The following is a 20677-nucleotide window of genomic DNA, read 5'->3' as shown; positions in this document are numbered from 1 at the left end:
CAAATCACTTAATTTTCAGCAGAATTGTAAACTTGTGTATTTGATTTTTTCAAGAATTACTTTGGGGATTCTATACTTGACTAACTGTACTTTTTTTAAAAAAAACATTCTGTCTTCTACAGATCGAGTATAATTTCAAATATCTTCAATGCCCATTAGAATTCACCAAAAAAACACCTACACAGGATGTTGTATATGAACCTCTTACAGCCCTCAATGTAAGTTCAATGTTTTCATTATCTAAATAGTTTCTAGTTGGGTTCTAAAATGTTTTGATACAATAGTTTAAAATGTTTTAATACTTGATGGATGGAGAGAATTCCAGTTTCATAGTTCTATGTCTGTGTTTGCCATGTGACTCAAATCCTTATTTTTTAATAAAGAAAGCAATCATTTTTTTCAATTGCTGTAAAGTTCTACAGTTCATTTCTAATGGTCACGTAAGACCTGCTCCAATCCAGAATCCAATAAACCATGGGCAACACAGGTAACACTTGCTTGCCACCTCTATCCACCTACATATTCAAGAGTTTTCTTCAGTGTAAACCACAGGAAAATGCAAGGGGTGATTATTTCACAGCCACAGCTTCTAAGTTCAGCTAGCCACTGGGCTCCTAGGTAAACTCTGACCATTCAGAGGTTCTTAGATCTTAGATTCCAGAGGAATAAACCCAGTTTGAAGTAGGCTTTTAAGACACAGCATGGACTTAAATTTCCCAAGAAACTTTTTAAAAAGTAGCTATTATTTGAAAAGATGCTTTTATGTTTCTAGCCAATGAAGCGATGAAAATAATGCATTTGATGCCCTTCAATCTGAATCAAAGGTCTCAAACTGAAATAACTACAGAGAAAACAGTAACAGATAAGTAACTTAGGCTTCTGGTTAAAAGGACAGTGGCTACTAGTTTCAACAAATCATTGCCATGTGACAACAGCAGCCCACAATTGTGTAAATATTGGCAACAAATTACAATTGTGTGCACGTAAAACATTTGAGGACTGGAGTTGCAAATTTTGGTCTAGAGTTGGGCTATCTAATATGGGAACCACTAGTCACATGTGGCTTCCTAACTTAAAAACTAGTTTAAAGTAAATAAAGTTAAAAAGTTATTTTTCAGTCACACTAGCCATATTTTAAATGCTCAGTAGCCCATTTGGTTTGCAGCTCTCATATTGCACTGCACAGGTAGAAGACATTTTCATCATTGCAGAAAATTCTATTAGGCAACATTGCTCTAGGTCAATGAAGAATTTTTATTCACCTTCAATGAGTTCATTTCCCAACACTGAAGACTTTGATACAGACCATGGTAACAGCTGTCACCCAAAGTTAAACAAGGCTTACTGAGCACTTGGAGTGTGGAGAATGCAGTCTCGTGGGGATTTTATGCCCTTAACACTGGTAATGGCAACTGACTCACCATTGCTGTAAGCACTTTAGCTCTCCTTGAGTATGTTATGTTTTGCTACGAGTGTAGTTCATAATCTATAGCCGAGTGATCTAACAGTAACTACACTACGGTTATACTTAGAAAATTTATTGCATATGTATGTGTTTTTTAACTATAATTTTAAAAATAAGCAATATTTCTATCAGAAAAAATGTATCTATTTTTTGTCTCCATTATCAGAATAAGAATAGGAAGAAATAAGATCTATATAGCATCTAAAAAGAAATAGACAATATATAACAATGGGCAAAGTGTAATTTAAATAAAATAGGTTCACTTAGATAAATGCAATATACTAGGTATCGAACCAGCACCCGATTCTACAATGCCTACATAGCTTAGGAAACCTTACTTTAGTTATAAGTGAGCTGAGTGGGGCTCTTCAGGAAGGTAACTGACCTGATGGGAAATTACTGTGCACAGAAAATTTGAAAGTCTAGATGGACCAAATAGAGAACATAAGAAATCAGATACTGAGATTAAGACAAACTGGAGCCAGTGAGAAGCTATTTTCATTAATGGTGCATGCAAGAGTAGAGCTACTATGGAAAATCCATTAGCATAGCTACCAATACATTGGATACTTTAAATCTTATTTACACTTTATTTGGGTGATATTTAAACTTACAATGTACTTGCATGCCTCAAAGGGTAGGTTTGTTTTATTTGTTATTAGTTTAAAAGCAGAGTTACAAGATTTCAGAAACATAAGAGGATTGTTTTAATGAAAGCACATTGAAAACAAGTATCTGTGTGTTTTTCTAGTATGGTGTTTTAAAAATATTAATAGTAACATTTTGAATTACTCTCACATATTTTTCCATATTTTTTATTTTAGCTTGAATAAACCATTAATTTTAAATGGATAAAAAGTCAAATCTACGTGGAAGTTTAGATGAGGTCTCAAAAACAATAGTTAAGATCCTGCCAGGTTTTTTTTTTCCCCAAGAATAGCTAGAGATATAGCTTTATGGTCTCCATTGGGCATCCAATTGGTAATGAATATTTGCAAGGGGTTCCTTTATTCCCCAAGAATATTGTATATAAATATATCTCAATTACTTTTCAAATGGTTAGGGTAAAAATAAATAGAAAAGAAAAATGGTGAACCTGGAAATATCCCATTGTTGGTGTCACAGTGGTAGTTTTTAAACTGGAATCTCTGGCTGCTTGAATCAGAATTATTGTGGTTCTTGTTAAAATGAAGGTTCCTAAGGCCCATCTTAGACCTACTAGCCCAGAATGCTTGAGGGTAGACCTAATAATCAAAATTTTAAATAAGCTTCTGAAAAGATTTTTATGAACACTAAGATTGAAAAAATCTAACACAGTGCTGATGAAAATTATAGTATAGGTTTTTCAAAATGTAAGTGGGTGTTTAGTGCAAAAACCTAGAAGTTGTTTGGTAGAATAATTTTGGAAAGTACAGTCAAATCAAAGTTAATACAAGGAAGCTAAAAATAGAAATTCCAATTTCTATCAGAAAGATGAACATTTTTAAAAAGAGATAGAAAGGGAGAAATTGAAAGGATGTCTGAGAATTTTCTAGAAATGAAATATATAACTCATCAAATTAAAATAAAAAACTTGCCCAAGGGCTAAGAAGACCAATTCTGGCTGCATCATTTTTAATTATAAAATGTCAAACAATAATATTTATAAATAAGGGAAGGTCTCAATAAACTACTATATCCAAATAATGAAATATAAAGCAGTATTTAAAAACAATGTTCTTGATGAATCTTTATATAACATTGATATGTTTCTAGGCTGTGTTGATATAAATAAGCAAATTGAAGACATAATTTGAGTAAAAACATAAATACAAAATAATTATCCTTTTTTTCTATAATTACATCTGAGTTTTTGAACATGGGTGTTTCTGTGTAGAAATACAGAAAAGGATTTGGAAGAATGTACAAATTAGCAATGGTGATACTACTGGGGAAATGGAGTCCTGCCCAGAATTGAGGCTTAGGTGTGGTGAGAACTATGGCCTTATCCCAATGTTCCAGTATTTTAAAAGAGAATTTGTTTGGGTATTTCTTTTCTTTTTTACTTGTAGTAAAAAGCATAAAGTTAAATTTACTGTCTTAACTCTTTTAAAATGTATAGTTCAGTAGTGTTAAGTATTTTCACATTGTTACTCAAGAGATACCTAAATTCTTTCATGTTGTAAAACTGAAACTCTGTACTTATTAAACAGCAACTTCCGTCATCTTTCCCCCAGCCTTTGGCAACCACCCTTCTACTTTTTGTGCCTATGATTTTTCTCCACCTTAGGTACTTCATATAAAGTGGAATCCTACAGCATTTGTACTTTTGTGACTGGCTTATTTCAGTTACTATAATCTCCTCAAGGTTCGTCCATGTTAAGCATGTGACAAGACTTCCTTCTTTTTAAGGCTGAATGATATTCTATTGTATGTATGTACCATATTTTCCTTATCTGTTTGTCTGTTGAAGATATTGGGTTGCTTTTCCTTTTTGGCTATTGTGAATAATGCTACAGCAAACATGAGTATACAAATATCTCTTTGAGATCCTGCTTTAAACTCTTCATATACACATTTAGAAGTAGACTTGCTAGATCCTGTGGTGATTCTATTTTTAATTTCTTGAGGAACCCCAACACTGTTTTCCATAATGGCTGTCCCCTTTTACATTCCGACCAATAGTGCACAAGGATTCCAGTTTCTCAGCATGCTCACCAATACTTGTTATTTTTTGTTATTTTGATAGTGGCCAACTAACAGATGTGAAGTGGTATCTCATTGTGGTTCTAAACTGTATTTCCCTAATAATGAATGATGTTGAGCATCTTTTCATTCAATAGTCATAAGCAATAATGCTTATTGACTATTCATGTATCTTCTTTGGAGAAATACCTATTCACAGCCTTGACCCATTTGTCAATTGGGTTATTTATTGTCTTGTTGAGTTGTAGGAGTTCCTCAAATATTCTGGATATTAACTCCTTATAAGATATATGATTTACCAATATTTACTCCCATTCCATAGGTTGCCTTTTTAGTTTGGTCATTGCTTCCTTTGACTTGAAGAAATTTTTAACCTTATATAGTCCTGTTGGTCTGTTTTTGCTTTAGTTGCCTGTTCTGTTGGTGTCATAGCCAATAAATCATCTCTCCTTTTTCCATAATTAGTCTAGTAAAAATTTTTAAATTTTGCTTATCTTTTCAAAAAACCAACTCTTGGTTTCATTGATTTTTTTTTCTGTTGTTTTCTATTCTCTCTTTCATTTATCTCTGCTCTAATCATTATTATTTTCTTCATTTTGCTAATCTTAGGTTTAGTTTGTACTTCCTTTATTTCCTTGAGTTTTAAGTTAAATTATGGATTTGAGATCTTTCTTGTCTTATAACATAAGTGTTTACCATTATAAACTTGCCTTTTAGTATTGCTTTAGCTATACTCCATACATTTTGGTATATCATGTTTTCATTTCATTTGTCTCCAGATATACTTTAAATTTCTCTTTTATTTTTTCTTTGACCTATTTGCTGTTTAAGAGGGAGTTGTTAAGCTTCCATATGTTTTTTCATTTTCCTATTTTCCTTCTACTTTTGATTTCTAGTTTTATTCCACTGTAGTGAGGAAGATATTTTATATGATTTCAATCTTTTGAAATGTTTTAATACTTCTTTCAAGTTCAAGTCTTCTGTTTCCTTATTGAACTTCTGTCTGGTTGTTCTATCCGTAACTGAAAGTCAGATAGTGAAGTCTCCTACTATTACTGTGTTGCTGTTTATTTCTCCCTTCAATTCTATCTAAGTTTGTTCCATATTTTGGGGAGCTCTAATGTGAGGTTTGTATATATTTATGATTGTTGTATCTTCCTGGTGAGTTGACCTTGTTATCATTATATATTGTCCTTCTTTGTTTCTTGTCACGGTTTTTGTCTTACAGTCTATTTTGTCTGATGTAAATATGGCTGTTTCTTTTCACTTCAGGTTCTCATTTGCATGGAATATATTTTTCTATCCGTTCACTTACAGCCTGTGTTCTTATATCTAAAGTGAGTCTCTTGCAGACAGCATATAGTTGAATCCTGTGTTTTATCCATTCAATCAACCTTTGTATTTTAGTAGGAGAGTTCAACCAGTTTACCTTTAAAATGCTTATTGACAGGAAAGGACTTACTATTGCCATTTTGCTAATTGTTTTCAGTATGTGGTAGACTTTTTGTCTCTTTTTCCCTGTATCTCTGGTGCTGTAGCAAGTCATGATACTGGGACACTGCCTACGATCTGTCCGTTGACACTGTATCTTCTCTGGTGCTAGACTAAGACCCAGTGATCTACTTCGTTATCAGTGATCACCTGCTGGCACCCATTTGTGTCAGAGCTTAGATTCAGGCAAGATAAAAATCATTCTCTTGTTCAGCCCCTTAGAAGTCAGAAGTCAGTGGATATGTTCCACCCTTTTCTTTCTCTTTCCAGGGAGAAGGCAGGAGTTGGGAGTTTTCTCTCAATGGCACTGTGCTTTGCCAGAGGGAGGAGCTGTGGCAAGTAAAGGCCATGCATTTTCCTACTGTCTTTGATATGGTTATTTTTGGCTACGTGCTCACCTTGGGTACAGAAACACCTTAACTAAGTTCTGGATTGCTCACAAAGAAAATGGTCTGTGTATTGTTTTTAATTCCATATCTCTATGGAGGAAGGGGGGCCTGGGACTTCCTATTTTGCTACCTTGTTGGCATCAGTCCCTCTATTTATGTATTTCTTGAATAGTTAAAAACTAATTTTTCGATAAATACTTGTAGTCACAAATAACTTTAATGAAAACTTATGATCTAGATTAATTTAACAACTATGTATGTATATTCTACTGCATAAAATCCTTCTAGAAAGATAAGCCTGAATTTCTTCAAGGACAGAATGAGGGTGTAACTTGCTAATTTATCTTTAATGTCCTTTCCTGTTATAATCCTATATAAGATTAAAAAGCTTATGCTAGGTCAAGTAGTCAGAGAACTAAAGAATCAGACTGAATCAAAACAATTTTACCTGTACAAAATGGTTCTAATTTGTGTTTTTTAAAATCTTGATCTAATTTTTATTTTTTTAAATGTTCTAAAATAGATGTTACTTTTACAATGTCAAAACACAGTTGTAAAACCAGACAATAAAAAGATTAGTTTATAATCAGGAGTTGATTATGATTGTGTTTTTATTACACATTTTTTTATTTCTCAGGCAATGGTACAAAATAACCGCATAGAGCTTCTCAATCATCCTGTGTGTAAAGAATATTTACTCATGAAATGGTGGGTATTGAATAGTATTTCTTGTTTAATGCTCTGCCTATTGGATCTATTACAAAGTCTTCAAAACAATTATATTGTAATGGTATTTTAATGTTTTGGTTTTTGTTATGTTAATGTTTTTACTTTGAAGAAATAAGTAAGGCAAATGCCCTAGAACTTAAAGTATGATAATAATAAAATAAAGTGAAAAAGACCAAATAAAAAGAAGTTAAGGTTAAAAAATGCTGGCATTGTTTATCATTAAATAAAATATTTGGAGTGGGAGGGAATTATTATATAAGACATGAAGAAGCTCTTTAGAGACTAAAATTTATTTTTAACATTAAATGAAATATTTGGGGCATGGAAAGGATCATTATATAGAACATGAAGAAATATCCTGGACCCTGAAATTTAGTTGACAATGAAGAAAAAGGTGTGTTCTAGGAAGAGCACTCATATTGCTGACAGATTATATGGGTTAACATCCCGGCTCTTTCATTAATTTGTTAAGTCATAATTTGCTTAGAACTTGAGAGTCCTTTTCTGAAAATGAAAAAGGTGAATTAGAAGATTTACTTGATTCTAAGCTTCAGTGAATTTACCAACAAGTTTTCTTAAAGAGATTATAACCACTTTTTCCCGAAGTATCTTAAGTAAATATTTTTGTTTGAAATGACTCAATTCTGGTTTGCTTATATTTTTGTAGGTTGGCTTATGGATTTAGAGCTCATATGATGAATTTAGGATCTTACTGTCTTGGTCTCATACCTATGACCATTCTCGTTGTCAATATAAAACCAGGAATGGCTTTCAACTCAACTGGAATCATCAATGAAACTAGTGATCATTCAGAAATACTAGATACCACGGTAATTCCAAATTTTAACTTTCTCAAATAAAAGATTATAAACAATGTATTTTTTCTTAAGACTACTAAACCCATAATAAATGTGACATATCAGGACTTCATTATAAATAGCCTGTAAGTATTTGTATACAGTACTAATTTCTCCTAAAATCCTTTGTGGAAGGAGAGGGAATATAAACAAACAGGTCAACGAATGAGTTTATAAACTAATTTAAAAGGAACTGACGTGTGTTAGATGCTAGCTTAAATAGTGAAGTGTAAAACTTTAAAATAGGTGTACAAGAAAGCAGATTTATAGTTGCCAGGGACTGTGGGACATGGGAAATGGGGAGAGATGCTTTATGGATATGTAGTTTCCATCCAAGATGATGAAAAAGTTATGGAACTAGATAATAGTGATGGTGGTATTACACTGTGAATATACTTAATCTGCTGAATTACATATTTTAAAATGTACATGTAAAATGTAACACTTTTAGAATGGTAAATTTTGTTGTATGTATTTTGTGACAATAAACAATTTTATATTGGCCTACAGATTCATATTCTTTTTTAATTCAATTATCAGTTTTTGAACTTCACTTAATAAGGACATTCTGAAATGAGGATGTGTTCATCTCTAGTAAATGATACGAGTATTGGTGTCAGTTAAATTTTCTGTTCAACTCAAAGTGGACAGTATATAGAAATTAAGCAAAAAAAAGAAAAAATAAATTTAATAGTGAAAATTATGGAAATGTTAAAGTGTTTTATATCTCTCATAACTGTCTTATCCTTTTTTGTTTTAGAATTCATATCTAATAAAAACTTGTATGATTTTAGTGTTTTTATCAAGTATATTTGGGTATTGCAAAGAAGCGGGGCAAATTTTCCAACAGGTATGTAATACATTTTGTATCTCTAAAGTTGCACATATTTTAATATGCAAGACATAAGTTAATTGATAAGCTATTACTGGAGATAATATTATGTCATAATAAAATTACATAGCTTGACTAACATACAGATTCGAAACCCCAAGCATAAATGTTTCAAAAGGTAGAAATCAAATGATTTTAGGTAAGGTCACTGCCTACTTGATATATCTATGAAAGAGATGTTCCACTTTTACTGGTCCTTAAGGATCTCTCTAACTACAAATGGTCTTTATGAGTGAACTTTCTTTTCTCTTACATAATTTTAAAGATTTTGCTAACATAATGGTTAAATGTTGAACTTGATAATTTTAAATGTAAATGTTTATGAAGAAGTTATCTGGCCCGACTCCATTTCAAATGAGTCTTTCTTTGAATTCCTTTTCTAACAGGAATGCTTTTTTTGATTAAATAAAATTCCAGGTTTTAATACAATTTTGGAACTTTTTACAGCAAAATTTTAACTTTATATTCCACTTTTTAAATGAGTGAGCCAAGTTCAGATCAGAACCAAGTGTATAAATTGTCTGCAGGTCCTACCTTTGGTTGATAAATGGCATAGATCCTTCTTTTCTCAGTATGGAGGTTGGAAAGTCTTTACAATTTTTTTGTATATTTTAATGAATAGTATTTTTATAAATCTTATGTCTTTCATACAACACCTCACTTTCTGTGAAAATTTTCTTTGTTGCATCATGTAAGCACAGATATTTGCATTTATAAATTTGATAATATTGCTTTGCATTTTTAAAACATTATACATTGCAAGTACTTTCATATAGATACTTTAAGAAATTTGTCACAATTCTGATAGTTAGACTGTAATGTTGCATTTTACCTTAAACGATTTAAAGCACATTATTTAATTTTTCTTGCCGTTATTTTCATTTTCCAGAAATGAAAATTACAGATTATAGTTTAAATTGAGCTATAAAGTTACATGAATTTTCTGTCAGATTTGATCGCCACATTTTCTTATTGATATTTAAATGATCTACTCTGTTGGAAATCTAATGCCCAATACATAAAAAGTTTGAAAATACCATTATTATTTGTTTTTATTTCCTAATTAAGTTTTAGTGCATGTCCCAAACCTTTTTAGAAATAACTTTAGTTCATAAAGAGAGCTCCACATTCATGTTCTTATATGGGTAGAAAGGCCCAGGAATTACTAAACCAACTTGCAGTTCCCAAGAAGTTTCCTTAAGATGGAGTGGACTCCACAGGGAAAGCCCAGCAATTTGTAAGATTTCCTTAGGCGTCAGACTCCCATAACACCAGGTTAACAGAGGACTCTGGGCCATCTCCAACACTGATTCATACCCTGGGGGCACTGAAGTCAATCCAGGATGGCATGAGGTTACTCCTTGGTCCTAAACTTCTCCCAGCTGGCTGCAAAGCTAGAAAAATTATATTACTGGGTGCATGTATATAACCACCTATAGATGCTAGCTCTCTATATGTGGTATTTTTTTATTATTTCCTATCCCAGAAAATGAATTATTTTATGGATACGAGCAATATTTTAGAATGGATTATCTACACGACGGGCATCATCTTTGTGCTGCCCTTGTTCGTTGAAATACCAGCTCATCTGCAGTGGCAATGTGGAGCAATTGCTGTTTACCTCTATTGGATGAATTTCTTATTGTATCTGCAAAGGTAAAACAAGCTTGAATGATTTCCACATCCTTTAAGCATTTTTAATATCAAAAGAAAAACTACTGTATCTGGTGTAAATTTAAAACTGACATTCCTTTTCCAGTTGTTTCAAAATAAGAAGAATTTTTTTACACCCTATTAAGGAAAGGCTGGAGCATGGTTCCAGAGTTCAGAATGAAGATCAGGGTTTCTCAAACTCAGCACTATTGAACTTTGTGGCCAGATAATTCTTTCTTCTTCTTCTTCTTCTTTTTTTTTTTTTTTAATCTGTGGAGGTGGACTGTCTTGTATATTGTAAAATGCTTAGCAGCATTCCTGGCTCCTTGCTTCTGCCCACTAGATACCAGTAGCATCCACCTTACTCCATTTGTGACAACCAAAAATGAATGCAGACAATGCCAGATGTTCCCTGTGTGCCAAATAAGCCCTGGTCAAGAACACTGGTCTAGACAAATCTAGATTAAATAGGGGGAGTAAATGGGAAAAGTATTGGCTATTCTTGTTTTACCTGATATTATTTTGTAAGCATTTACTTTGAATTAAAACACTCAAAATGAACTGATAGATAGTATGGGGAATCAAAGTGGTATACAAGAAAAAATAAGCCCAAAGAATCTAATTCTAGATTTCCCAGGCCTCTGACAGTTGGTAATGTTGAGTTTCATGTTATTTCACATAATCTTTCCAATAATGAGGCCAATGTTATTATTTGCATTCTCTAAAAGAGGAAGCTGAAGCACTGAGTTCAGTAACTTGCTGAAGATCTCAGCGAGTCAGTCAAGATACAAGTATTTAACCAAAGTCTTTCTGACTCCAGGGAACATGTCTTTTCCACCGCATCTTCTGCATTACTGTGTCATGAGCACAGTGATAGAGAGTTGAGTGCCGCCCCTTGGAGAGCACATGGTATGGTGAGAAAGGCAGTGGCCCAGAAGTAGGATTTAAGACAGGTTCAGGCACTGTCGCACCCTTGGCTCTGTCATTATTAGTGGCTTTGGTGAGTCATTATATGTCTCTGTGAATTTAGCTGAAGTCCCTTTCAACTTTAGAATCTTGTAAGTTCCTCATTTAAAAGTCATCTTTGTCAAAGGCAAAGTACAAGTTAGAGGCCAGATGACACACCGATTATCTATCCAAACATTTCACAATATAGGATGCAGGGGGTAGAAAAGAAAACCGAAGAAGATGAAGAGGATAAAATGCAAATCATGTGGTGTGTCCCCTGCATTAGGTGCCTTCTGGTTCACGAACTCAATCTCTGCATGATGCAGTACACAATTTATCTCTCTAATTTCTTTATTAAGCATTTGGTAGCATTTTCTTTGATATTGAGAAGCTATTATTTTTCTCCCCTACTTCAGTCGAAGTAATGTCCAGTCGTCAAGTGGTAAAATGATTTAAGGTAACATTAAGGCTGGGCACAGTGACTCACGCCTATAATCCTAGCCCTTTGGGAAGCCAAGGAAGGCTGCTGCTTGAGGCCAGCAGTTCGTGACCAGCCTGGGGGTGATGTATGCCTGTGGTCCCAGCTACTCGGGAAGCTGAGGCAGGAGGATCACCTGAGCCCGGGAAGTCAAGGCTGCAGTGAGCAATAATTGCACCACTGCACTCCAGCTTGGTTGACAAAGCAAGACCCTGTATCCAAAAAAACAGATAACATTAATAGTGAGAATAAAAGCAAAAGTAATGTGACTAACAGCTTGAAAATGAAGACATGATTATTCAATTAATTCTTATGTTTTCTTTTTCAAAATAACTGGCCTCAAGGATCTCATCTGTGAAATCTAATACCTGATTTAATACATGATAAATATTGTCACTGAATGAATACACTTTGACTACAAAAGTGAGTAAATGTGTGTGTCTGTGTGTTTTTTTACTTTTCTAGATTTGAAAATTGTGGAATTTTTATTGTTATGTTGGAGGTAATTTTGAAAACTTTATTGAGGTCTACAGTTGTATTTATTTTCCTTCTTCTGGCTTTTGGACTCAGCTTTTACATCCTCCTGAATTTACAGGTAAGACAGTTGCATCAGTAGTTGATTTTGTCGCTGTGAATTATGGAAATATATATTTATACTTAAATCTATATAGTCTAGAAAATTCTTAATTGCATAACAGTATTTGAATACTTTAGTTTTTATCTGCTATCTCTTTCAAATGACTTTTATTGCCAAGAAAATGTATAATCATGTTAAGTAACTTTGTCCATTGTCAAAAAGTTTATGTATAATGCAGATGATTTATTATTTATGCAGATAACATATTTTTGATGACTTTACTACTGTTTACTAATATCTTATCACTGTATTTCAGTAGCTATATACCTATGACTTTAAAAATGTATTCTGAATATAATTTTTATCATTCTACCTCCAGGAAACACTTTTTCATGGTAGAAACTTTGCATTTCATTTGTTCCTCACCATGTGTTTTCAGGATCCCTTCAGCTCTCCATTGCTTTCTATAATCCAGACCTTCAGCATGATGCTAGGAGATATCAATTATCGAGAGTCCTTCCTAGAACCATATCTGAGAAATGAATTGGCACATCCAGTTCTGTCCTTTGCACAACTTATTTCCTTCACAATATTTGTCCCAATTGTCCTCATGAATTTACTCGTAAGTAGTTTTTTCTTGTAGTTTCTGTTTGTTGATCATTTGAAACATTTTATAATGATAATTATTTTTTAACTTCTTTAATCTCCCTCCACTGGGGAGATGAGAAAGGGTCTACTACAAAATCTATTCATTCAACACTCATTTGGTGCCTGGGAAGCATCAGGCATATCAAGAGGCTCAGGGCATGCAAAGATGCATGCACTTGGCAAATATCAAGGATTTACTAAATGCCAGTAACTGTTACAAGTTCTAGGAACCAGTGATGAAGAAAGCAGACCAATATTCAGTCCCAGTGTGATTACAAACAGTCAGGAAGTTAGGTAATAAACAAAATGTGTTGCATGATGTCATGGGAGTGATAAATGCTATGAAGAAATAAGAAGCAGGGAAAAGCAATAAAGATGAAGGTGTGTAATGTTTTGGAGTTGGAAAGGGGATCAGAGGTTAGGCAGAGACTTTATGGAATATATTGTCTCTATGCTCGAATTTACCATTAACCAGAGATTCAAGTGGGGAAGTCTCTCATGCAGAGGGCGTACAACGTTCAGATGCCACCTGGAACCCAGTCAAAGCCTAGACAGTATCAGCAGACATAAGAGTGCATTTCCACATGGAATTCTCTAGAGAATCTGCTCAAGGCATGAGCATGTTAGCTGATGCAGGCAAAGGTGCATCCCATTCCAGGTCCATGGGGAGTCTTTATTGGCATTGTTGTGCCTGTTTTTCTTTTATCCATTTATGCACACCTGTACGTATTCCACACACTTTCTTTGAGTCTGACTATGTATCAGAGACTATACTAGGCAGTGTTTCTGGAAAGGAAAAAATATATACAGATGAGTAAGTATTTTGATTCATTTATTTGATACAACTCCAGAGTTTTATTTTGGTGACCTAGAAAAACAAAGGATGGCAATAGGAATAATGGAGAATGACATAAAGCCCACATTCTTCTCTGATAATTGTTTATGTTTTGGAAGATAATTATCCAGAAGAGAATTGGGTTTAGCAGTAGTACAGGTTGGCCCCATTCTGAAGATCCACACATCCGGCATCCATTGTGCATTTCTACCTGGATATCCTGGAGGAAAATCAAACCAACAGAGCCAAGACTAATGTTATCTTTCCTTCAGAATCTCTACTGCCTCTCAGTAGAATCTCCTAGTCATCCTACTCAGATCATTGGCAGATAGTCTCTATTTCACTCTCCCACATTTTTCCTCAGTTCTTTCAATAATTCTTTGGCTTTCACATCTGCTTCCATTTGGCTTGGACTGTCATGGTTCCTCATCCAAATTGCTCCAGCAGCCTCAAGAGCATCTCCACCTTACCTCACTGCTTTGTCTCATTCTTCCTACAAAAGGCCACCATAGTGATGCTCTGATAATGAAAAACTAATCCCATCAGTGGCTATTTTAAATATTTTTCCATGCCTCTTCAAAAGCTTTAATCCAGTCCAAACCCATCAGCATAGCAGGCAAAGGTCCCTGTGAGCTGGATCTTCCCAAGATCTTTTCCAACACCTCACTGTTCCCAGGATTTACCCAGAAATGCACACTCCCTGAGTGTGCCACACTTTCCTTCATGCTGCCTAGAGTTTGTACAGGCTCTTCCTTTTGCCTGGAAAACATCCCACCATGGGTTAGCTCTAAGATTTCAAAACTCAGCTGAGGTATCATTTCTTCAGGGCAGACTTCCTTAACCACCCACCCATCTCCAATTACCTTACTCTATTGGGTGCTCTTTCCTTGTGTTACCATAGTTTTTAGGATACAAACAAATAATAATAATAAAACCTACTTCCTAGATTATTGCAAAGAATAAATGAGCTAATACAAGGAACTTAAAACAGTACTTGGCACATGATAACCATTTGATAAATGTTAGTGACCATTAAAAGATAATAATTGATCTCTTCTATGGCTTATAAGCTCAAATGTTTTCAGAGCCCAGGCAAGTATCTAAAATATGTGAAGCAGCAGGTATGAAATGGTTAGTTTTAGGGTTAGTTTTTTTTTTTTTTTTTTTTTTTTAAAGACAGGATCTCATTCTGTGACCCAGGCTGGAGTACGGTGGAGTGATCGTGGCTCACTGTAGCCTCCACTTCCCAGTCTCAGCTGATCCTCCACCTCAGCCTACCTAGAAGCTGCGACTACAGGTGCTCAACACCACACCCAGCTAATTTTTGTAGAGATGGGGTTTCGCCATATTGCCCAGGCTGATCTGGAACTCCTGGGCTCAAGTGATCCTCCCACCTCAGCCTCCCAAATTTCTGGGACTGCAGATGTGAGATGCTGCGCCTGGCAGAGAGGTTGGTTTTGATGGGGGTCATTGTAAATTGGAGAGAACACCCATCTGAAAACTTGCAAATTAAAAACCAAAACAATATTATCCTGCCCAGTGAAACCTATTTCCTGACTGTATCCAGTTCTCAGTGCTAGTTTGCAAGCCCTAGAATATATTATCCCTCTCTTCATTCATTCTGTGACTGTTTTGTTTACCTATTATGTGCCCTACTCTATACTAAGCACTGGGCATACAGTGTTGAGCTTGACAGATCCCTCGTCTCATAGAGTTTACTGGACTTTGAGCTCCTCAAGAGCAGTCACTGACATTTCTTTCTAGTGCAGCATGCAAGATGCTGGCTCAGCAAAGGCAGGAACTAAGTACCAGAAAAATAAATGAGTGAGTGAAATGAGCGAATTCAACAGATTGAGTAGAACTGAGCTAGCAGCTTCCCCCTCCTAATTCTATCTAGCTATACATTTCTGGTTTCTCACCAGAGCCTCTCCTGCCCCTATAGTATATGTTTTCCTTCTGAACATATGTAAGATATAATATGTATCATTCTCTCAGTTTAGTATTTTTTTCCATGTTGTTAAATCCCTCTTGTCTACCTTAGTTACTAAACTCCTGGAGTTTCCCACCATGTTGCTTGGCTACACCCAATTGCATGTGATATCATACCATCCCTGTCCTTTCAAAAAATAACAGGTTATCTTAAATGAAATTAATTTCAGATTAATTCATGTGTCGTAAGTTTTTATAACACTTAAGAGTACTGAACCTCCGAATGTGGCCATCACCGTTGCAGAGGTATATAGGCCTTGTAGTTTTCTGTAAGGTGTATTACCAAAGTATTCTGCAGCTACTACTAGTAGTAGATCATATGCCCACACTCCCACTTTAGCCACAGAGACCTTGCTATGGTTTGAATTTTTATGTCCCACCCAAAATGTATATATGGAAACCTCATCACCAAGAAGATGGCATTAGAAGGTGGGGCCTTTCAGAGGTGAGTAGGCCATGAGGGGAGAGCCCTCATGAATGGAATTAGTTCCCTTATAAAAAAACTATGAGGGAGCTTATTAGCTCCTTTGTTCTTCTGCCATATGGGAACACATAGAAGGTGCCACCTATGAGGAATGGGCTGTCACCAGAAACCAGTTCTGCCCGAGTCTTGATTTTGGACTTCCCAGCCTGCAGAACTGTAAGCAATTAATTTATGCTATTTATACTTTACCCAGACTAAACTATTTTGTTATAGCAGTGTGAATGGACTAAGACAGACCTTACATGCATTTTTCAGTGGGCCGTTAAACTGTAGTGATTAAATTTTGTGTCATACTTCAGATTGGTTTGGCAGTTGGTGACATTGCTGAGGTCCAGAAACACGCATCATTGAAGAGGATAGCTATGCAGGTAAGTGCAGTGCTTCCCCACTTATGGCAGTGTTATCTTCTGGTAAACCCACAATAAGTTAAAAATATGTCAAAAAATGGGCATTTTGAAGGAATATGCCAGTTGTAAATTTATACCACTTACACTGTAAAGTTGGACTGTTTACCCTCCTGATCATGTGGCTGACTGGGTTCTGTGGCTCGCTGCCACTGCCCGGCATCCTAGGAGAGTACCACACATTGCTCGCCCAGAACAGATCAAAGTTTAAAATTTGAAGTACAGATTCTACAGAATATACATCACTTTCCCACCACCATAAAGTCAAAAATCATGAGTCAGACCATCCTAAGTTAGGTATTGTCTGCATCACGTTTATTCAAACTTACTGAAACTAACACCATTATCGTTACTTCCTTTTCTGAGAGCACAGTTCTTTAGCATAGAAGCTTTCTTAATCCTGAGGAGTCACATCCTGTGTCTGTTTGCATGTTATCTGGTATACCTGCTCTAATAAAAGATGATGAAAAAAATGTCCTAGAACAATCTTAGCAGAGAAATTGAGAAATTGCCTGAGCATCTTGTGTTATGTTAAAATGTGGCCACCCAGGTAGCTAGCTGCTGGATCAAGAACATCAATGGCATCCTAGCCCCACTGTTCGAAGGCGCTCTTTATATTTTATGCAGGGAATCACAGGGTCCCCACGGCATGATTTATGTTGAAGTTTTAACTGCATCTGTGAGGTTTTGTTCTCTTGTGACATCTCTCTCATTTTTATAGACAATTTGATGTAAAATTTGGTATCAAAGTTTCCTGGCTAGGTATTTGGCTATTGAACCTTGTGAGGTACCTTTCTGTCATACAACACAAAGTTATTTTTATGCTCTTGACTGGATTGTCTTTAAATTTCAAATTCAAATGGCCATTTTTGATGCTTCAAGGATATTTGTTGACCAGTTGACTGTATGCATTCAGAAACTTTGGCCAGTTTGAGAGAGGAGATGGAAAAGTCACGTAATGATATAACTTTCTATTCACTCTTGTCTCCTCTTCACTTTTATTTGTCCAGATTCTTTCTTCTCTGTTATTCATTCAGCCATACACTAATATTTATTTATTGAAAAACAGTGTTTCAATACATAGTATATACAAAGTCCAGTACAACTTATGAGACCCAGAGGAAACAGAGGGATGTGATCCCTGACTATTCTACTTAGCACACCAGCTAGGCATTCATAGAATTAAATATCAAAAATCAACTGAGAACCATTTGTAAATTCTATGCTCTATGACATGGCTGTATATTATACAGAGATACAGAGTGATTGGAACATTTAGAGAACAAACACAAATGATTATCAGGTACAGAAAAAAATGCAAAAATAATTAAGGGAATGCTACATGGAAGGGGTGAGATGAGTCAGTGTTGAAAGGTAGTTGAGATTTAACAGGACATTGATACCGTCCTGAAAGGAGGGGCCAGCATGAGCAAAGGGCCACATCAGAACTGGGGAAAACGGCCAAGGCACTGGCCGAAGGCCCTGGCCCAAGGCCCCCCTTGCCTGGAAGGATCATTCATGTTAGTGGGTGATTAGATTGCTCCAGATGATATGGGGGTTTATTCAAAACCAGCAAAGAAAAACCTTAGTAAAGGGCACTAAATGATAAAGTGCTTCAAGTTATTTTGTAAGTTAGCGAAGAGTTATTCTCAGCCCTTCCACAATGAAAATGGTGTTTATAGTGATCTGTTATTATTTTGGTATAGTGAGGAAAGATTGAAGGCAGGAAAAGCTAATGGCAGGTTATTACTGTCGCAAAGATGGTGTTTAGGACTTCAGGTGTATGGATATGGAGAGGAGATGTATAAACCTCTTGGCAGTTATGTCAGCAGTACCTCATCACTGCCCTAACAGCTCTTTAAAATACCTTGGGGAATAGATAAAAACAAGAATACAAGCAAAGTTGGGAAGCTCACTCAATTACAGTGTCAGTGGGGTTGAGCTGAAAAGCACAAACCTATATTGTTTACTCTGCTCTCTGAAAGTAAATGGCACAAATCCTAGTACCCCCATGTTATCTATGCCTTGTTTTGGATCAAAAACAGCATCGACTGGAAAACCAGAAAGCCATTCTCCTACTTCTCCTGAGTGGTTTCTTAAGAAACTCTCTGCATCCATTCTGAAACCTATGTCTGAGCCCACAGCAGAACCATGAGCAGAACCAGACAAGAAGCACACATTTCCGACAGGGCCATTTAGTTCTCTCAGAGAATCATCTCCATGGGAAGTGGAGACAGGCCTCGGGACAACGCATGCTGGGAGATGTGTTCTTTATGGGGACTGTCAGTTCCTTAGGGACAGGTGTTATGAGTATTTTGAGGGGCTTGAAACTGTTTGGGTGTTTTTAAATGTTGGTATCTCCACTTTCCACCACAGTTTTGGCAGCTGCAGACAGTCCATAAACATTTATATCCCTGCTGCAAATTAGAAAGGGAAATCCACAGAGTGCATCTTACCCTTCAGCATGGAAAACCCACAAGTTAGAGGAGGTAAAGATGCTCCCTGAGCCCAGTGGAGCCAGGTTCAGTGGGTCCTGCCAGACCCACACTGGACCTGGGGCTTTGCTTGCCAGCCTCCCCCAGGACCATCTTTGAGAGACCTATGTAGATAATGAAGAGGTTAAGACACATTATGTATTTTATCTGTTGGCAAACATCAAGCTTGAGTAAATCTTTTTCAATCAAGTGTGAGGAAATAAGACGTGACCTCTAAAACTGTATGTATGGGAAGGGGAAAGTAGTATCACCCTAAAGAGCAAAGGGGAAAAAAAGGAACCCTAGAAATTATTATAGAAAATCAGTGAAAATATTTAACTGGTATTATTAATAAAATAGAGGAAAACATAGCTTTTCTTGAAGCTGGAACTAATGCACAGTATGTTAAATGGTGGTAAGTGCTGTAAAAATAGCAAGGAAGCCATATGGGGGAAAGTCATGTCGGGGACAGTGGGGAGCCACAATTTTAAGCAGTGGTGTCAGGGAAGTTCTTACCATTTCACTCTTTATGGCTATAAATCGCTAATATTGGAAGGTGTTTGGTGTTAGAAAGAAAATCTCACTAGTAGTTACAGTAAACATACCTATTTACCAGATACAAAGGGGTATAAAGAAGCAGAGATAAATTTGGCAAAAATAAATGAAAAAAATTAAATGTGGGGAAATATCTCATTTGCTATCCCTGAAAATAGTAATTATACTTAAAATTCATCATAGTTAAACCATTTTGCACCTGATAGCACAGACATGAAAAATGCATGACATACTCTTAGGCACAAGAGTTCTAATTCTTTTACTGCTTACCTTTGTCTTCCTCCAGTTAAGCACTCCTTCTCTCCTGCCCTAGGTGTGTATACATATGTACACACACACGTGTGCATGCACACACACATTCACACTGTCCAGTTGTGCACATTTTGTAGTATTGCAACACCCCAAGAGTATGAACTACCCTTTTCTTCTTTAAATATCCAGCATTGAACAATAAAATATCAGGTGACTATCCCTGAACAATAAAGAGCAAGTGACTAAATATTGAATTCCTTTTTTAAGCAACTTCTTCCTCTCTTTCTTTTCCTGCTCTAAGGCAGATTGCTGCCCTGTCAGTGGGTGAGGTGAGAGGAAGGGGCAGGTGACTGTGAGCTAGGGGATAAGGAAGCCTGGCCAGCCCAGCTGTGGCACAGAAGTCAGGACATAGAAATCAGTTTCCATTTTGCTGTATTAATGATTACCTCTGTGCCATATAAAAATTCCAGGTACTAACTAGTGATTCTGTCATTAAACCCAAAATGCACTTTAGGTGGAACTTCATACCAGCTTAGAGAAGAAGCTGCCACTTTGGTTTCTACGCAAAGTGGATCAGAAATCCATCATCGTGTATCCCAACAAACCCAGATGTGGTGGGATATTATTCGTAAGTACATATAACAAATAACAACATCAATAATATGACACTGTTTGACATTCATTCATTGTGTTAACCCTAAGGGGGCCCTTTTATAGACTTTAAGTCTTCTCTGCCTGTGGGCAGAGAAGTTGTGCTTTAAAAAAAAAAGGATATGATTAACCCAAGATGTGAAAGAGCTGGGTGAGAGGAGGGTGATATTTGCTCTCCCCTTTCAGGTGGCTCATCCATGGCATCTGTGTTAAATGCATGC

At 35.9% G+C, this 20677-nt stretch overlaps 1 protein-coding gene and 1 long non-coding RNA gene across 2 annotated transcripts in view; one reads left to right on the top strand and one right to left on the bottom strand.

Moving 5' to 3' along the window:
• Positions 1 to 20677, bottom strand: part of LOC115899690 — a 280503-nt gene that overhangs the window by 59945 nt on the left and 199881 nt on the right. The gene's annotated exons all lie outside the window — the stretch shown is intronic.
• TRPA1 (transient receptor potential cation channel subfamily A member 1) overlaps positions 1 to 20677 on the top strand; it is a 60309-nt gene that overhangs the window by 28931 nt on the left and 10701 nt on the right. Inside the window, exons 17-25 of the mRNA XM_010358799.2 lie at positions 123 to 218; positions 6668 to 6738; positions 7427 to 7589; positions 8377 to 8466; positions 9995 to 10164; positions 12053 to 12182; positions 12604 to 12786; positions 16420 to 16488; positions 20320 to 20433. Of these exons, the coding sequence (XP_010357101.1) occupies positions 123 to 218; positions 6668 to 6738; positions 7427 to 7589; positions 8377 to 8466; positions 9995 to 10164; positions 12053 to 12182; positions 12604 to 12786; positions 16420 to 16488; positions 20320 to 20433 (1086 nt within the window). The remainder of the gene's footprint in view (positions 1 to 122; positions 219 to 6667; positions 6739 to 7426; positions 7590 to 8376; positions 8467 to 9994; positions 10165 to 12052; positions 12183 to 12603; positions 12787 to 16419; positions 16489 to 20319; positions 20434 to 20677) is intronic.

The sequence above is a fragment of the Rhinopithecus roxellana genome, chromosome 9 (assembly GCF_007565055.1).
Source record: "Rhinopithecus roxellana isolate Shanxi Qingling chromosome 9, ASM756505v1, whole genome shotgun sequence".
NCBI classification, from domain to species: Eukaryota; Metazoa; Chordata; class Mammalia; order Primates; family Cercopithecidae; genus Rhinopithecus; species Rhinopithecus roxellana.
This window is presented reverse-complemented; position numbering and strand designations above follow the sequence as displayed.